The sequence below is a fragment of the Amblyraja radiata genome, chromosome 4 (assembly GCF_010909765.2).
Source record: "Amblyraja radiata isolate CabotCenter1 chromosome 4, sAmbRad1.1.pri, whole genome shotgun sequence".
Taxonomy (NCBI): Eukaryota; Metazoa; Chordata; class Chondrichthyes; order Rajiformes; family Rajidae; genus Amblyraja; species Amblyraja radiata.
In genome coordinates this window covers 96352711-96373006 of record NC_045959.1, presented here as the reverse complement: position 1 = coordinate 96373006, position 20296 = coordinate 96352711, and the positions used below count along the sequence as shown (strand labels likewise).

The 20296-nt window shown below is 45.1% G+C and overlaps 1 protein-coding gene across 3 annotated transcripts in view; it reads right to left on the bottom strand.

Annotated features, from left to right (window-relative positions):
* The window catches only part of sugct (succinyl-CoA:glutarate-CoA transferase), a 469744-nt gene that overhangs the window by 315506 nt on the left and 133942 nt on the right, over positions 1-20296 (bottom strand). For all 3 annotated transcript variants that reach the window (XM_033019979.1, XM_033019981.1, XM_033019980.1), the window contains one exon: positions 16755-16850. In XM_033019979.1, the coding sequence (XP_032875870.1) occupies positions 16755-16850 (96 nt within the window). The remainder of the gene's footprint in view (positions 1-16754; positions 16851-20296) is intronic.

Genomic DNA, 20296 nt, shown 5'->3' with positions numbered 1-20296 from the left:
CCATTAAAACCTGTTTCACTTGCAGAGAGAATTTTAGACACTGCAAAAAATATATAATTTAGCCCGGGGGTGCATTAATTTCTTTGTTATTATTTTCAAATAATACCATTGTTGTTTTACAAACAGATTCAGGTTTGATTACGATAACATACTTCCTCCCTTGGATGACTTCGGCAGCGAGTGAAGTATGGACTATTACACGGTTTGAAATCACAGAGCTTTAAAATCTTCACGTAGTCACTCACGTGACTCCGAAGTAAAATAGTAAGATTAAACGAGAACTTACCAGTTTGAAGTTTGATCTGTATTTTATGAGGAGTTACGATGAGGGATTACGTGCCCTCCACTCCCACCCTCAATTATAGAGATCAACTGGTATCTTAGTTCTCCTTATCTTTACTATGTTTATTTCAATTATTGTGTTTTCTGTGATTCCACACCGCTGCTTTGAAGTATGTCGCGCATGCGTGCTGGACGGGGTCTTCACGTAATCCCTCATCGTAACACCTCATAAAATACAGATCAAACTTCAAACTGGTAAGTTCTCGTTTAATCTTACTAATATATGTATATGAAGGTTATGATGCTACGATATAAATAATGAGCAGAGTATTGTGTGCAATTCTGTTCACCGTCAATGGGAAGGACATGTGCTGAAGAGATTTACCAGAATGTTATAGAGTCAAAGAGTGATACAGTATGGAAACAGGCCCAACTTGCCCTCACTGGCCAACATGTCCCAGTTACACTAGTCCCACCTGCCTGTGCTTGGTCCATATCCCTCCAAACCTGTCCTATTCATATAACCATATAACAATTACAGCACGGAAACAGGCCATCTCGGCCCTTCTAGTCCGTGCCGAACACGTATTCTCCCCTAGTCCCCTAGTCCCATCTACCTGCACTCAGACCATAACCCTCCATTCCTTTCCCCTCCATATAACTATCCAAATTATTTTTTTAAATGTTTTTAATGTACCTGTCATATACCTGTCTAACTATTTTTTAAATGTTGGGATAGTCCCAGCCTCAACTCCCTCCATTGGCAGCTTGTTCCATACACCCACCACCCTTTGTGTGGAAAAAGTTAGCCCTCAGATTCCAATTAAATCTTTTCCCCTTCACCTTGAAATATCATAACCGATGACAGATGTGTGCAAAGTCAAACATAGTCCGGATACTTCACGACCGGCACGTGTACGATAGAGGCCATCTCCATTATTTTTCTCCGGGGACAGAGGCTGTTGATTTCACCGCCATGGGGGAGTGGACCATTCAATGTGCGTGGCCATACCCTGGATTTCTACATGGTACGCGAGAAGGTACCATCCATGCTGGGTGCCGATGCATGCTATGACATGGGGTTTGATTTCCTTCAGCCCTTCAGTCTGTCCACTGACTATAGGCTGTGATTTTACACATCACATTTTAACACAATACAAGGATTTGTTTAACAGCGAGCTGGGCAGGTTGCTTGTGAGATGCACGATTCCTATTGACCCCGAGGCAACCCCAGCTGTTCGTCCGGCTCACAAGATTCCCCATGCTATGCGGGATCGTGTACAAAGTGAACTTAACAGAATGGTGACTCTTGGTGTGATTACTCCTGTAACTGAACCCTCCGACTGGGTCTCCTCAATGGTTTTCGTTACTAAAAAGAATAAAGATGAGATACGGATATGTATTAACCCCAAGGACTTAAATACAGCAATTAAGAGACCACGTTATCCAATGCGTTCGGAGGACGAGATTGCGGCGCCGATGGCCGATGCAAATGTAACTTTCCAACTGCAGATGTTAAGCTTTTTGCCACAATGACACTGACTAATTGTGGTATATATTAGAAGGGTCTCGACTCGAAACATCATCCATTCCTTCTCTCCAGAGATGCTGAGTTAAGGACCTGTCCCACTTAGGCGACTTTTTCGAAGACAGCCGGCGACAGTCACTGTTGTGACGTGACACAGAGAAACCGGCCCCCTACGACAATGTCTATGACAGGCTGCCACCTATTCGATGTCAATAGACAATAGACAATAGGTGCAGGAGTAGGCCATTCGGCCCTTCGAGCCAGCACCACCATTCAATGTGATCATGGCTGATCATCCCCAATCAGTACCCCGTTCCTGCCTTTTCCCCATATCTCCTGACTCCGCTATCTTTAAGAGCCCTATCCAGCTCTCTCTTGAAAGCATCCAGAGAACCTGCCTTCACCGCCCTCTGAGGCAGAGAATTCCACACACTCACAACTCTCTGTGAGAAAAAGTGCTTCCTCGTCTCCGTTCTAAATGGCTTACCCCTTATTCTTAAACTGTGGCCCCAGGTTCTGGACTCCCCCAACATCGAGAACATGTATCCTGCCTCCAGCGTGTCGAAACCCTTAACAATCTTATATGTTTCAATAAGATCTCCTCTCATCCTTCTAAACTCCAGAGTGTACAAGCCCAGCTGCTCCATTCTCTCAGCATATGACAGTCCCGCCATCCCGGGAATTAACCTTGTAAACCTACGCTGCACTCCCTCAATAGCAAGAATGTCCTTCTCAAATTAGTGGACCAAAACTGCACACAATACTCCAGGTGTGGTCTCACTATGGCTCTGTACAACTGCAGAAGGACCTCTTTGCTCCTATACTCTTGTTATAAAGGCCAACATGCCATTCACTTTCTTCACTGCCTGCTGTACCTGCATGCTTACTTTCATAGACTGCTGAACAAGGACCCCCAGATCCCGCTGTACTTCCCCTTTTCCCAACTTGACGCCATTTAGATAGTAATCTGCCTTCCTGTTTTTGCTACCAAAGTGGATAACCTCACATTTCTTCACATTAAACGTCATCTGCCATGCATCCGCCCACTCCCCCAACCTGTCCAGTCACCCTGCATTGTCATAGCATCCTCCTCACAGTTCCACCTTGCTTTGTGTCATCTGCAAATTTGCTAATGTTACTTTGAATCCCTTCATCCAAATCATTGATGTATATTGTAAATAGCTGCGGTCCCAGCACCGAGCCTTGCGGTACCCCACTAGTCACTGCCTGCTATTCTGAAAGGGACCCGTTAATCCCCACTCTCCGTTTCCTGTCTGCCAACCAATTTTCTATCCATGTCAGCACACCACCATGTGCCCTAATTTTGCCCACTAATCTCCTATGTGGGACCTTATCAAATGCTTTCTGAAAGTCCAGGTACACTGCATCCACTGGCTCTCCCTTGCCATTTTCCTAGTTACATCTTCAAAAAATTCCAGAAGATTAGTCAAGCATGATTTCCCCTTCATCAATCCATGCTGACTCGGACCGATCCTGTTACTGCTATCCAAATGTGCGGCTATTTCATCTTTTATAATTGACTCCAGCATCTTCCCCACCACCGATGTCAGGCTAACTGGCCTATAATTCCCTGTTTTCTCTCTCCTGCCTTTCTTAAAAGGTGGGATGACATTAGCTACCCTCCAATCCACAGAAACTGATCCTGAGTCTATCGAACATTGTAAAATTATCACAAATACATCCACGATTTCTAGAGCCACTTCCTTAAGTACCCAGGGATGCAGACCATCAGGTCCTGGGGATTTATCAGCCTTCAGTCCCATCAGTCTACCCAACACCATTTCCTGCCTAATGTGGATTTCCTTCAGTTCCTCCGTCACCCCAGATCCTCTGGCCACTAGTACATCAGGAAGATTGTTTGTGTCCTCATTTGTGAAGACGGATCCAAAGTACCTGTTCAATTCATCTGCCATTTCCTTGTTCCCCATAATAAATTCACCTTTTTCAGTCTTCAAGGGTCCAACTTTGGCCTTAACTAATTTTTTTCTCTTCACATACCTAAAGAAGCTTTTACTATCCTGCTTTATATTCTTGGCTAGCTTACCTTCGTACCTCATCTTTTCTCCCCGTATTGTCTTTTTAGTTATCTTCTGTTGCTCTTTAAACATTACCCAATCCTCTTGCTTCCCGCTCATCTTTGCTACGTTGTACTTTTTCTCTTTTATTTTGATACTGTCCCTGACGTCCCTTGTCAGCCACGGTCGCCCATTACTACCCTTGGAATCTTTCTTCCTCCAATTAACTGATCCTGCACCTTCTGTATTATTCGTAGAAATACTTGCCATTTTTGTTCCACTGTCATCCCCGCTAGTGTATCTTTCCAGTCAACTTTGGCCAGCTCTTCCCTCATGGCTCCATAGTCCCCTTTATTCAACTGCAACACTGACATCTCCGATCTACTCTTCTACCTCTCCAATTGTAGATTAAACCTGACCATGTTATGGTCACTGCCTCCTAATGGCTCATTAACCTCGAGGTCTTTTATCAAGCTACGACAAGCTACGTCAAACGACATCCCAATTCTTTGCGACACGCGATGTCAACCCACGACAGCCTACGACGAATAGATGACAGCCTACGACATCCGAAGTCAACCTACATCAGCCCGCGACAAGCTATGGCAAGTTACGACCCTGACAGCGTCAAGTGAAGACTGGTGATGCGGTGCACTTTTTAATAAATGACGCAACGTGACTTCTCGTGACGTCGATATTGTCGCTGGTTGACGTAGCATGACGTATGCTACCGCCACTTGAATTCACCGAAGTCAGCACCTGGCGACAGATGCCGTCAACCTGGCGGCAGCCTACAACAACCGACGACAGCACCTATGCCAGGAGAAGTCACGCAACGTCAAGCTAACTGTCGCCGAGAGGTTTTGAACATTTCAAAACCAAGCAGTGACAAGAAAAAGGCCATGACACTTGAGGCAACAGTTCACGACAATACAGGCATCACGCCGTGTCACCCCGCCACCATGTGGCCACAGCCTATTTTCCGACTGTCGCCAAAAATGTCGCCTAAGTGGGACAGTCCCTTTACTCCAGCTTTTTGTGTCTATCAGCGATTTATGAAACTGCGTTTCATAATAACAAATAGCATACCATTCTCCATGCACAGGTAGATGCCATTAAATTTCTCACAATGCATTTAAGCCTTTTTTTCCAACTCTGATATGATCTGATATGAAAATTGTGATTAAAAATGGGAAAAGCTGGAAACGATCAGCAGATCAGGCAGCATCAATGTAAAGAGAAGCTGAGACAATAATTCAGGTCAAAAACACTTCAACAGAACTGGAAACTTATTATTTTGCCAAATTACTGCAGTGCTTCAACATGCAGTCAGTACTAACAGCCAGAAATACTCTTCATTGGGTTGTCTGACTTCCAAAATCTCTGCAGGCAACAGTTAAAGGTAGTCTCCATTACTTAAAGCTAGCCTGCACTCTTAAAGTCTTGGTCCACTGTACATAAGCTGCTGAAGATGTTAAAACTACGCAGAACAGAGCTTTGCAACAAGATCTAAGTAACTTGATAAGTGTTTTTTAATGAAGTAATAGAAAGGCTTGACAAAGGAGCTGCAGTTAATAGGCACTTGACGAGATACCCTACAGTATCTGAAGGGATATGAATTGTGGAGTTCCCCAAAACTAGAACAGCAGTTTTGTCTTGTATATTAATGATTTTGATTCCAGTATAAAAGGCACAATTTCCAAATGAGCAAATGACTGGGAGGCTTAGTGAACTGTAAGGATAGTTTAAAAAAAACCTCACGCAGATAGACTGGCTTCTAAACTAGGTGGAAATGTGGGAGGTGAAATCTGATGCCAAGAGCAGCTTTTTACATTTTTGAGGTGAAAATCAGAACCAATTTTCAGTAAAAGAGAAGTCGCACATCTGAATGTGTTACAGGAACAGAGAAATCTGGGGATATGGGAATAGCTCCTTGTGTGTGGCATGGTATCACAGCTGTTAATTTTCTTGGCATACTGCTCTGGCAACTTGAGTTTGATGTTGACCTGATTGATGCTGTCTGTGTGGAATTTCAAAACTGCTGCTGTTACACCAATCTTAAAGAAACCTGGTCTTGATCCCTCCTCTCTCATTAACTACTGCCCAATCTCAAGCCTCCCCTTTCTTTCAAAAACCTTGGAGCGTATCGTTGCGTCGCAACTTCATTCCCACTTCCTTGCGTATAACCTACTTGAACCCCTCCAATCTGGCTTTCGCCCCCTCCAAAGTCCTCAATGACCTCCTCACCTCTGCTGACACTGGTTTACTCAACATCCTCATCCTCCTCGACCTGAGCACAGCCTTCGATACAGTGAACCATAACATCCTGCTCACCAGACTCAAAGACCTCGGCATTGAAGGCTCTGCACTCAGCTGGCTCCGTTCCTACCTTTCCAACAGATCCCACTTCATCTCTCTCCACAACCACACCTCTGCTACAGCCACAGTCACTCAAGGCGTTCCCCAAGGCTCCGTACTCGGCCCCCTCCTCTTCATCATCTACATCCTCCCCCTTGGTCAGGTACTCCGCCACTTCAACCTGGACTTCCACTGTTATGCCGATGACACCCAGATCTACCTCGGCACCAAATCCCCTCACAACCCCCCCCCCCCCCCCCCCCCCCCCTCTCCCATATCAACTCCTGTTTGTCAGCTATAAAAACCTGGATGCAACATAACTTCCTCAAACTCAACAGCGATAAGACAGAATTCCTCCTCATAGGCTCCAAAGCCACACTCAGCAAAATCAATAACCCCACTCTCACCATCGACGGCACCACTGTCTCCCCATCTCCCAAGGCCCGCAACCTTGGCGTGATCTTTGATTCCACCCTCTCCCTTGAGCCTCACATCCGCCATGTCATTAAAACCTCCTTCTTTCATCTCCGCAACATCGCCAAACTCAGACCCTCTCTCACACCTCCCGCTGCTGAAAGACTCATCCATGCCTTCATCTCCTCCCGACTGGACTATTGCAACTCACTTCTCCTTGGCATCAGCTCCACCTACATCAACCGACTCCAACTGGTCCAGAACGCAGCCGCCCGACTCATCACCCACACCAAATCCTGGCATCACATCACTCCAGTCCTCAAACAACTTCACTGGCTTCCCATCTCCCACCGGATCACCTACAAAATCCTGATCCTCACCTACAAAGCCCTCCACCATTTGGCCCCCCCATATCTCACTGACCTCCTCTCCCCCTACCAACCCTCACGGTCCCTCAGATCCACATCAGCCGGTCTCCTCTCCATCCACAAGTCCAACCTCCGCAGTTTTGGGGACAGAGCCTTCTCCAGGGCAGCTCCCAGGCTCTGGAACTCCCTCCCCCAACTGATCCGCAATTCCGTGTCCCTCACCATCTTCCAGTCCCGCCTCAAGACCCATCTCTTCACATCTGCCTATCCTTAGCCCCACGTCCCCCTCCCTTTTCATCTGTGCATTAATTGCCTCATATTGTGTTTTGAATTGTATTCTGTCTTTACTTTGTGTACTAGTCATGTCTCTACTATTTATTTCATTCCCCTTACATGTTTTTCCTCTACCTGCTAAATTTTTGTAAGGTGTCCTTGAGACTCTTGAAAGGCGCCCATAAATAAAATGTATTATTATTATTATGAATTAGCACATTCCAGCCATGACGGCAAGGTTTCCCCCAAGTGCCACAGAATGTTCCAACATCCCAAAGTGTGCTGGCAGGTTAGCTGTGTGATTTGCATGGAGCATGTACACATTCAACAGGGTGAATGGCCTAAGTTCAAGCTGTAACCATGCTGTGAAGTGGCATCCGGAAGTGGCGGCGCTGGGAACGGCTGCGGCTCGCCTGCAGTCCGTTTGTCTTTACTTTTTTGTGTTGTTTTTTTTCGTTTTGTCTAGTTACGTTTTTGGTTTTTAGGTTGTGTTTATGTGGGGGGTTGAAACGGGGCTTGCTGTCTCTCCCTTCGGGGGAATACGACTTTTTTGTCGTATCCCCCTTCTCTGCCTCCGTCTGCGCTGAGGCCTAATGGCGGAGCTGGCGACCTCGAGACTCCGGAGGCAGCCTGACAGGACTCGCCCTAGGCTCGCTCCCGTGAGGGCGGCCCAGCTTGGGGCTGGAACTGCGCTCCCATGAGGGCGGCCTGGCGAGGGGCTGAGACTCTCCCGTGAGGGGCTGTGGCACTCCCGTCGGAGCGGCCCAGCTCGAGGTGGAACGGCACTCCCGTCGGAGTGGCCCAGCCCGAGGTGGAACGGCACTCCCGTCGGAGTGGCCCAGCTCGAGGTGGAACGGCACTCCCGTCGGAGTGGCCCAGCCCGAGGTGGAACGGCACTCCCGTCGGAGCGGCCCAGCCCGAGGTGGAACGGCACTCCCGTAGGAGTGGCCCAGCCCGAGGTGGAACGGCACTCCCGTCGGAGTGGCCCAGCCCGAGGGTAGAACGGCACTCCCGTTGGAGCGGCCCAGCTCGAGGGAGGAACGGCACTCACGTGAGGGCGATCCAGCTCGGGGCTGAAACGGTGCTCGGGTGGCTGGGATGGCGTTGTGGCGGCTATGACCTGAGTCCGGGGTTCAGCCGCGGGCCAGCGTCTGCGTCCGCTGGACTGGAGGGTGGCAGCATCGACCACCCCGGGCCGCGGTGTTTGAACCGGCCCGTTTGCGGGGTGCGGTGAGCCGCGGGACTGTCTTTGCCATCGCCCGGTGGGGAATCGCCTCAGCGCAGAGGGAGAAGAGGTGAGAAGAGACTGGAGCCCTAAGACTTTTGCCTCCACCACAGTGAGGAGGTGTTTGGAGGATACACTGTGGTGGATGTTAATTTGTGTTTAGTGTTGTTTATTATTGTATGATTGTATGTATGACTGCAGGCACGAAATTTCGTTCAGACCGTAAGGTCTGAATGACAATAAAGGCATTCAATTCAATTCAATCAATTAGTAATTATATCATGTAACCAAGGCTTTAGACTTTAGAGATACAGCGTGGAAACATGGCCCACGGGTCCACGCCAACTAGCAATCTGCCTTATTGTTAAGGCATAGATAGATTCTTGATTAGTACGGGTGTCAAGGGTTATGTAGCGAAAGCAGGAGAATGGGGTTAGGAGAAAGAGATAGATTAGCCTTGTAGACTATGGCGGAGCAGATTTGATGGGCTGAATGGCCTAATTCTGCTCCTATCACATGACCTTATGATCACCCCGTATACCAGCACTATCCTACACACTAGGGACAGCTTACATTTTTTTACTGAAGTCAATTAACCTATAAACCTGTATATATTTGGAATGTACGAGGAGACTGGAGCACCTGGAGAAAACCCATGCAGCAATAGGGTGAACGTACGAACTCCATACAGACAGCAGCCATAGTGAGGATCAAACCCGGGTCTCTGGCGCTGTAAGGCAGCAATTCTACTGCTGCGACACTGTGCCATCCTGAATCAGCAGGGGTACAGAAATCTAAGTGCATCATATGACAGCAATGAGAATACTTGCACATGGAACCAATTGCCAGAATCAAACACCTAAGATCTGGAGGCCATGCTGCAAGAACAAAGAGAAGGGGTCAAGTTTGCTGATGCAGCTCCCAATCCTACCAATGGCATCAGGAGCTAAAGCCATACAGCAATCTTTTAATATTCACCTCATTACAATCTGCCAGTCCAGAGTTGTCCTACCTAGTAGTAGACATAATGACACTGTAGGCATCCACATTTAACAGCATGCATGTCACTGAAACATATGTGTCAATTTACATAAAAGGAGTTACTGCTGTAATTTCCTGTAGTTTTCCCTATTTCAGGTCATAAGCTGAAGTTCAGGTGAAGTTCCTTGTGGAATGACAACTATTTGACTGACTGTTACGTGGGGCAGTGACAAGTCACTTGAACTCTTGGAGTCAGGAGTGTTTAATTGTCAAATGTACCAGGAATGGAACAATGGAATTCTCACATGCTGCAACTTAATGGGCCCATTTAGGCAATAATGCAACAAATAAATATGGAATAATCAATATCGCAATGGGTTATCAGTTGTATTGGGCAACCAAGTCAAGTCAAGTGTTCAAGTGAGTTTATTGTCATGTGTCCCTGTATAGGACAATGAAATTCTTGCTTTGCTTAAGCACACTGAAAATAGTAGGCATTTACTACAAAACAGATAAATGTGTCCATATACCATGATATAAATATATACACACATGAATAAATAAACTGATAGTGCAAATAACAGAAAGTGGTTGGTAATAATCAGAGTTTTGTCCGAGCCAGGTTTAATAGCCTGATGGCTGAGGGGAAGTAACTATTCCTGAACCTGGTTGTTGCAGTCTTCAGGCTCCTGTACCTTCTACCTGAAGGTAGCAGGGAGATGAGTGTGTGGCCAGGATGGTGTGGGTCTTTGATGATACTGCCAGCCTTTTTGAGGCAGCGACTGCGATAAATCCCCTCGATGGAAGGAAGGTCAGAGCCGATGATGGACTGGGCAGTGTTTACTACTTTTTGTAGTCTTTTCCTCTCCAGGGCGCTCAAATTGCCGAACCAAGCCACGATGCAACCGGTCAGCATGCTCTCGACTGTGCACCTGTAGAAGTTAGAGAGAGTCTTCCTTGACAATCCGACTCTCCGTATTCTTCTCAGGAAGTAGAGGCGCTGATGTGCTTTTTTGATGATTGCATTAGTGTTCTCGCACCAGGAAAGATCTTCAGAGATGTGCACGCCCAGGAATTTGAAGCTCTTGACCCTTTCAACCATCAACCCGTTGATATGAATGGGGCTGTGGGTCCCCCTCCTACTCCTTCCAAAGTCCACAATCAGTTCCTTGGTTTTGCTGGTGTTGAGGGCCAGGTTATTGCGCTGGCACCATATGGACAGTTGCTCGATCTCTCTTCTATACTCTGACTCATCCCCATCAGTGATACGCCCCACAATAGTGGTGTCGTCAGCGAACTTGATGATGGAGTTCGCACTGTGGTTTGCTACGCAGTCATGGGTATAGAGTGAGTACAGCAGGGGGCTGAGCACGCAGCCTTGAGGTGCTCCCGTGCTGATTGTTATTGAGGCTGACACATTTCCACCAATACGAACAGACTGTGGTCTGTGGACGAGGAAGTCAAGGATCCAGTTGCAGAGGGATGCGCAGAGACCCAGTTCTGCGAGTTTGGTAACCAGTTTGGAGGGGATGATTGTGTTAAATGCCGAGCTGTAATCAATGAATAACAGCCTGACATATGAGTTTTTGTTGTCCAAGTGGTCCAGTGCGGAGTGGAGGGCCAGCGAGATCGCATTCACCTTTGATCTGTTGTGGCGGTGGGTCCAGGTTTTTGTCGATGTAGGAGTTGATTTGCTCCATGATCAACCTCTCAAAGCACTTCATCACCACCGGCGTTAGTGCCACTGGTCGATAGTCATTGAGGCATGTCACCTTACTCTTCTTGGGAACCAAACCAGAATAGTGCAAACTGAAGTAGGTAGGGTAACCGAAACAAAACCCTTTGCAGATTGCTGCTGAGGTAGTGTTGTGTTTAGGGTTACGCAGTGTGGTTCAAGATTCTGATGGTTATCGGAAGAAGTTGTTCTTTAATCTGAGGGTCATGCTTCTCAGCCTCCTGTACCTTCTTCCCAATGGTAGCTGTGGAATGAGCGCATGGGCAGTATGATGTGGGTCTTTGATGATACTAGATGCCTTTTTGAGGCAGCGCTCCTTATAGATCCCTTCATTGATGGGGAGGACATTGCCTGGTCCATCAATAACCATGATGGACTGGGCAAAGTCCTCACTTTCTGCAGATTCTTTTGTTCCTAGGTTCGCAGCCAATGATTTCCAGGCTGCGCTAAGCTTTTCAGCACATCTCGGCTGACAAATGTTAAGAGACCTCTGGCTGTCTATGACTCTGTTTGGGACGGAGTAGTATGGGATGATGTGTAAAATATAGTCTGATTTTGATAACAAAAGTTAATATTCCAAAGTGGTATCACTTTGACAAATGTAATCAAGGCTTATGTGACGAAAGGGCATCAACCTGAAATGTTCCATATCCACAGGTGCTACTGACATTTCCTGATTTTACCTAAAATCTGAAATACTGATTGGGGATGATCAGCCATGATCACATTGAATGGTGGTGCTGGCTCGAAGGGCCGAATGGCCTACTCCTGCACCTATTGTCTATTGTCTATTTTCAACCTATTGCAAATTCTGAGTATCTGCCATCACTAATACCTTGACTGTTTTGCTGTGTGATCATCTGCTCATAAGATGGTAAATTATTAATAAAGAAGCGTAAGTAGGCTGAAATGGTATACGTAGAAAATCCTCTTTTTATATTGAACTCTTATTGCTGTTGTCAATGGAAATCTTTTCCCATAATCTTGTCAACGCTTAAAAACGTCCTAGCCAAGTTAAATTTCTTGAAATGTTTTTATTCCACAGGGATAATACATATGCTAAGGAAATCTATCTTAACCTGTAGTATTTCATCTTTAATGGACCTTTTTGATTAGTTACAGACCAAATGGCACCATTATAACAATATATACTTCAATTACAACAATTTCTCCTTTGAATTGCAGCAAATTGCATGTTTTTACTCTAAAATATGAATGACCTGATATTGTTATGAACCAAAGATTAAAGCATGGGCTTAATTGCTCGATGATTTCAGCAAACTTTTCCTTTTTAAATTGGCTCTGAACCTTTGCTCCAGGCCAGAAGGAGGAAACTCTTCACTCTATGACACACCATTTGCTATCACAACAGGATCCTTGCTGTGCTGCTGGGAGCTGAACCTCTACAGTCTTGGGTCATTCATCCAATATTTTAATTTGTCTGTATAGAATGATTCTACCGAACAAAATCCTTTAAACCTATATTGAAACATAAGTGCCTTTTTACCTTTCAGTTATGGATTGGCTAATGTGTAAAGTGTAGCAAGCTAGGATTGTTTACCTCTCCAATTGATTTTAGTTTGCAATTCTATACAGCCAGTGATAATAAAAGACCTCTGAGTTGTTGTTTACACTTAGTTTTATTCTCAAGGGCCTGTCCCACATGCGATTTTTCAGCGATTTGGAACGGCGACTGTCAGAGTGGAGCACACACACACACACAAAGACATCGCTTCCTTCACCAGCCCGTTATGCAGGCGGGGGCCAGGGCAAGTGGGGGGAGCGCTGTCTAAAAATTTCACACGGTGCAAAGCCAAGGTGAAACAGACACACACCGCGATGAACAGGAAGGTTGGGCGCTGTAAAAATATGCTAGAGCACAGTGTACGATATGTCCTTTAAAGGAAGGGAGGGAGAGGAGAGGGTGGAGAAGGGGGGAGAAGGAGTGGAGACAACTTTTAAGAAGTCAGAGATAGAGTCTCCTGCAGTATTTATACGTATGCCCCTGTCCCATTTAGGCGATTTATTAGGTGACTACAGGCGACTTGGCTGTCGCTACATGGTCGCCATTGTGTCGCCTGTATGGTCGTGAGTAGTCTCCTCAGTCGCGCAAAAAAATGTAGCATCTTTCTGGTCGCCGCAAAACTTTCAACATGTTGAACATTTTTTGGCGACAGTGGGTTTGACGCATATGAGCGTATCTTGACTTCCCCTGACATAGGTGCTATGGTAGGTTGTCGCTAGGTTAACGTAGGTTGTCGCCAGGATGGTGTAGGTTGTCGCCGGTGCTGACCGGTAAGTTCCATTGACGACTACCTACGTCAACCGCTGACAGGAACCGGCGACTGAATTGTCATAGCTTGTCGCTGTGTGGTCGTAGGTGGGCGTTCTAATGGTCACCTGTTGTCGGTAGCTTGCCGTAGCATGATGTCGACTAGGAGGTAGGTTGTCGTAGACATTGTCGTAGAGAGGTCCAGTCACTGTTTTTATGGCGACCTGCTACGACTATGACAGGCCCATTATCCTTTGTCGTGTGTGCCTGTGACCAAGCATTGGTAATCTATGATCAGCTAATTTTCCATCTATGTCAGCAATGTCGCTGATGCAGGACCTGAAATATTAATTCTGGTTCTCTCTCTCAACTACTGGGAATGTCTCGCATTCCCTGTTTCTATTTCAGCTTTCCAGCATTGGATTTCAGCTTTCGGACAATGGTTTCCAGCTTTCTGACATTGGATTCCAGCTTTCTGACATTGGATTCCAGCTTTTCAGCAGCCTACTGTTGTGCCCCATCTGGGATGCAGCTTTCTCACTGCCAGTGTGAACATTCATGAGAACCCATGCATGGCATTCAATGAGTATTGCACAAACCAGCTGACATCTAGGCAGCCAGGTGGTACTGTAGCCTTTACCTACAAATAGGAAGGCAGGTTGGAAGTTCCAGCCCGCTGCATGACACGCATTCATATATTTCCCTCTCTTGCTGGAAAAGCTGGTGCACAATACAAGGCAGCAGATTCTGGGCGGCACGGTGGCGCAGTGGTAGAGTTGCTGCCTTACAGCCAGAGACCCGGGTTCGATCCTGACCCCGGGTGCTGTTTGTACGGAGTTTGACCTCGTGGATTTTCCCTGGTTGCTCCGATTTCCTCCCAGACACTAGACATACAGGTTTGTTGGTTAATTAGCTTGGTATAAATGTAAATTGTCCCTAGTGTGTGTAAGATAGTGTTAATGTGCGGGGATTGCTGGCCGGTGCGGACTCAATGGGCCGAGTGGGTCTGTTTCCGCACTGTATCTCTAAACTAAACTAAATAAGGTTGTTCTGGAACCAATCAGATTTTCGATCTCCCTCCTGTACTCTGACCCACCATCACCCATTATTCGTCAATCAACGGGCACATCATCGGCAGATTTAAAGGAGGCGTTGAAAATGTGAGTAGTTACACTGTCATGATGACAATAGGGTGAGTGGAGCAAGGAACTAAGCACACAAACCTCTGGTGATCCTGTGCCGATGACCATGAAGGAGAAATTGGTGCCAATTTTTACTGTTTTGTTCTGCCAATGACCAAGTCGAGGATCCAGTTGCACAAGGATGAGCAGAGACACAGTTCTCGGAGTTTGGTAACAAGTTTGAAGGGGATGATGGTGTTGAATGCTGAGCTGTAGTTGATGAACAACAGCCTGACATACGTGCTCTTACTATCCAAGTGGTCCAGTGCAGAGTGAAGAGACAGTGCAATCTCATTCCCCTTTGATCTATTGTGCCAGTAGGCACATGGTAGTGGGTCCAGGTCCTTGCTAAGGTAGGGGATGATATGCACCATTTCCAACCTCTCAAAGCACTTCATCACCATATACATTAGTGCCACTGGTCAGTAGTCATTGAGGCATGTCACGTTACTCTTTTTGGGCACCGGTAGTATTCATGCCCTTCTAAAGCAGGTGGGATAAAGCAGGTTATTTTGTGTTGTCCTTCAGTTATGCAGTTGTGAACTATATGATATAATGGTTAACAGTAAAGGGTGGTAAACTGTATGTGACTATTTATTGTTGAGGCATTGGACTGAAGTACCAGTATAGCACTTGAGTTTGCTATTTTCCAACAGTCCGGAGATATAAGAGTGTCTAAGCTATAACCATCCTTGTCTCTTCTACTCCTCTCAGGCAACTTGGCAGGTATAGATGAGTTGGGCTGAAGGGTCTGCTTCCTTGGTGTGTGCATATGACTCTTCCTCTTCCTTTTTTAAGCTTGTCCTACTCTCAATGACCTGCAAAATGTTGTAAATGCTGCCCAAGCCATCACCGGCTCTGACCTCCCCACCATCGAAGGGATCCATCGTAGTCGCTGCCTCAAAAAGGCAGCCAACATCATCAAAGACCCACACCATCCTGGCCACACACTCATCTCACCACTGCCATCAGGAAGAAGGTACAGGAGCCTGAGAACTGTATTGTCCAGGTTCAGGATCAGCTTCTTCCCTATAGCAATCAAGCTATTAAACACTACAACCTCATAAGCTATGAATTGCAATATACTATTATTATTATTATTATTATTATTATTATTATTATTATAATTATTACTATTATTATTGCACTGTTACTGTTTGTTCTTTTTTTCTGAGTTTTTGTTATATTATTTATTATGATTACATATTCTGTTGTGCTGCAGCAAGTAAGAATTTCATTGTTCTATCTGGGACATATGACAATAAAACACTCTTGACTCATTCTCCCCCTTGTGCTCAATTAAAGGAGTAATACCTATCAATGCACCATGTCTGTGATGTAATTGATTTGTACAGAAGTCTTGGCATCCGTAAAACAAAAATCAGCCCCTTCCACACCACTCTGAAACTATACAAAGCACAACAGCGAACTTGGCCACACACTCATCGCACCACTGCCATCGGGAAGAAGGTACAGGAGCCCGAGAACTGTAACGTCCAGGTTCAGGAACAGCTTCTTCCCTACAACCATCAGGCTATTGAACACTAAAACCTCATAAGCTATGAACAACAATAGACTACAATAGACTATTATTATTATTGCATTGTTACTCTTTGTTTTTCTGAGTTTTTGTTATATTATTTATTATGATTACATATTCTGCTGTGCTGCATCAAGTAAGAATGTCATGGGTCTATCTGGGACACATGACAATAAAACACTCTTGACTCTCTCCCTTGACTCAAGCTTTATTGATCTGTCAGGTCTGCATAATTCCAAAAGGCTTTCTCTGCATTTGTGCTGCTCATTAATCAGGGTGTAATTCAGCCCACTTTATCAGAATTGTAGGCATGTGTCATGAATTCATTTTTGCTTCCAGCGGCACTCATAATGCCCAAAGTTAAGAAGCCCAATTTTGATCCCAAATACTATTGCCACCTTCAACTATTAGCTTATATTTTTACAGTCCCTCCTGCTTTCCCCAACTGTAAAGGTATAAGCATTTAAGCTGTTTATCAAAAAGATATGAAGATAATGTTTCCTGAGCTACTTTGAAACAATTACCCTTTGCTTTTACACTGCCTGGAAATGAGTTACATACCTGGTACGGAACAATGCTCTCATGTGCTGTCCCCCATCGCGTTGCTTCTCTACCACCAGTGAGATAATTTGCCGCAACATGGGTTAGGCAAGCAACCTGGTTGAAACAAGAATAACCAAATTAAAGTGTATTAAAAAAAATAAAAATGCACTTCATTTAAAGTTATTGTCTAGCCATGAAGTAAACTGTCAATTTCAATAGGAAACTAACTGTTACAGGATTATTGGGTGGTCAATTGCCACGTTTTTTTTGCAATTGGAGAACAAGGGGGCTTAAATGATCAGAGAATATTGATAAGTGTTAAATTATTTTATTTTGAAGATGGATTAAAAAAAGGTGATGACATTAAAACTCCAATTATCCTGCGTATGATCGCTTGGAAATCCCGATGGTCTAACATCTGCCTCAGTCATTGGTCTGGAATGTGAGCCGATGGTCCAGAGAGCAAGGCCAGAGGGTGTGAGGCCAGACCAAAGGTTAAGAGTGGTGCTGGAGCCAGGATCCAGACTGTAGGGTGGATGGGCAACCAGAACTGGGACTGAGGTCCAGAACACCAAAGGTTAGCAGCGTACATAGGCTTCAGGCCAAGAGCTAGGGTCAGGATCGCTTCATGTTTCCCACTTACTGTGTTCCCTGTAAAATGGATTATACTACTCTGTAAAATATTTTAGAAAGTACATTTGGGTATCAATAGGAGTGACATCCAATAATCTGCTAGACCCAGTACTACTACATTCTGAAGTGTCGACTATCTGCGTTTTACTGTAAACGGTTAAAAACGGTAATATTACAACAGAATTCAAGCAGGTTCCAGGTAGTTTTGTGTTCAAAACCAGCTCTTCTTATGAGCCAAAATGCACCTCCTCTAACATGAGCCAAATGCACTAAAATAATGTAAATCTGTGATTTTTAATGGAGGATTTATTCTGCAACCACGTTTGGGTATTAAACTCAACAAATTAAAGAGCAAAAAAGTAAGAAATCAGAACATTTTCCATTAATGAAAAGAATTCAAGCTGATGTAAGAAAATATTAACAGCATGGAATAAAAACTATTTCTCATTAATCAAGTGTAGTCATTCAATACACTAAACTTTAACATCATAAGGTTTCTGTGGCTGGGACTTCAGTAGTAAGGTTGAAAGAGGTAACTATGTTACTCCACCCAAATCCCTCCAATCATCTTCTCTGCCAATCTTTCTACATTCAATGTTTGCAGACGATATGGAGAGGCGGGAAATGGGAACCTGTCACTTCACATCCAAATCAGTTAATGAATCTTAACTACGATGCACTTCCAGAATAAACCTTACTAATGGTGATTTTAAACACAATTTCACTTCAAAATACAAAAAAGACAACTTTACAGCCAATTACTTTGAACACTACTGTGAAGATAAGTGCTGCATCATTCTGAAACCAATCAAACACTCGTTTCAAAACGCTTCTGGCAGAAAATTGAGCCCAGCAGCAACTATTTTTTGGCACAACCTCTGCCTTAAAATGGTACACATGATGTATGTTCATGTTCGCAGTATGAATTAGGCTAGACAGCATATTGGCAATAGCATCATTGCATGCCTACAGCAGAAATCCACAAGGAAGAACACACTGCTATTTCAGAGCTTGACATTCCAACCAATGCTCGTATACTTACACGCTCAAAATGCTTTCAACAGTAATAAGGATTCCCACACCAGCATTATTTAAAAACAATTATGAGCTATTTACTTGTTGGTTGCAGATTGATTTATTTTGCCATTTTTAGTGTTTTCCAAATGGATTAGACCAAATAGGACAGGAATCTGCCCAGCCTTCTATGTTTACAACAAGCTGATAACATAATTATTTCCAGTTGTGCAAAAGTCATGAGAACAAACCAGAAATCCTTATTCTGCAGTGAAATGCAATTTTGTTTCTGGGTGAGAGATTGTAAAACTGTTAATGTAACAACTAATGCTGGAATTTTTCTTCCGACTCTCCCTCCTTGTTACAAACTGAACTCGGGACCATTCCAGTAGTCAACCCCACTTAAAGATCCCATGAGAGACAATTTCCACTGAATGACTCATTCACTTCCCTGACTATGGCTCCTGATTCATTTTAGTTCATTTCAGATTCAATAATTCTCCTGCCTGCTTCATTTGCAATGTGGCCAATACACCCACTGCTGACTTTTATTCCCCTCTCCTGATTGCAGCCCGTCCTGCCCGCCATAACTCTGTCCTACCATGGAGAGCTTGAGGCTTATACTGATTATAACTTTGAAGGAATCTTGTCAAAACACATAGATTAAATACAAGAAGGTTATACCCAATGGCGGGAGAATCTAAGATCAGGGGTCAAAATCTAACAATAGAGAAATGTCTTCTCCCAGAAAGTGGTGAACCTGTGCAGCAGTTGAAAGCAAATTATTAGATATATTCTACAAGGAGTCAGATACCTTTCTTAAGGATAGAGGGATATAGGAATATGGGGAGAAAGCTAGAAGGGGGTACTGAATTTTGGATGATCAGCGACAATCATCATATGGCATGATGGCGCAGCGGTAGAGTTGCTGCCTTACAGCGCCAGAAACCCGGGTTCGATCCTGACTATAGGTACTGTCTGTATGGATTTTTGTACATTCTCCCTGTGACCTGCGTGGGCTTTCTCCGGGAGGTTCCGGTTTCCTCCCACACTCCAAAGATTCACAGGTTTGTAGGCTAATTGGCTTGGTAAAATAGTAAATTGTCCCTAATGTGTGCAGGGTAGTGTTAGTGTGTGGGGACCACTGGTCGGTGCGGACTCAGTGGGCCTATTTCCACGCTGTATCCCTAAACTAAACTAAACCTTCTTCTTCTTCTTATCGAGTCCACACACAAGATTAGAAGTTGTTCAGCCACAGCTGAACTCACTTCTCGGCATCTGCACACAATGAAGTCAGTCTTGCGCTTCTTGTGCGTGGTGGTGGTAAGATTGGTGAAAACAGGGCCGCGACGTGAACTCTCTTTCCTTGACACCAACTAAACAAATTCATACTCAATGGTGGATACAGTGGCCTACATGAAGTCCAGATACGACCTTGGTAAGGCCATCAAAAAGGCCAAAAGGGACTTCTACTCCAAACTGGAGGATGAGACAGATGTTCGGCAGCTGTGGCAGGGCCTGAATGCAATCACCTCCTACAAGGCGAAACCAGGAGGCAGCTCGAATGTCGGCGAAACATCACTCCCTGACGAGCTCAATACGCACGCTTTGATAGGGAGAATACTAATGTGCCTTCCTGATCCCCCATTCGCTGTGATGGCATTTCAGTCTCAGTCACAGAGGCCGACGTCAGGAAATCCTTCAGAGGGGTGAAACCCCGAAAAGCACCTGGACCTGATGGTATAACCGGTCGTGTTCTAAAAACCTGTGCGGCCCAACTGGCTGGAGTTTTTACGGACATTTTCAACCTCTCACTTCTGAGGTCTGAGGTCCCCACCTGCTTTAAAAGGGCATCAATTATACCAGTGCCAAAGAAGAGTAAGGTGACGTGCCTCAATGACTATCGACCAGTG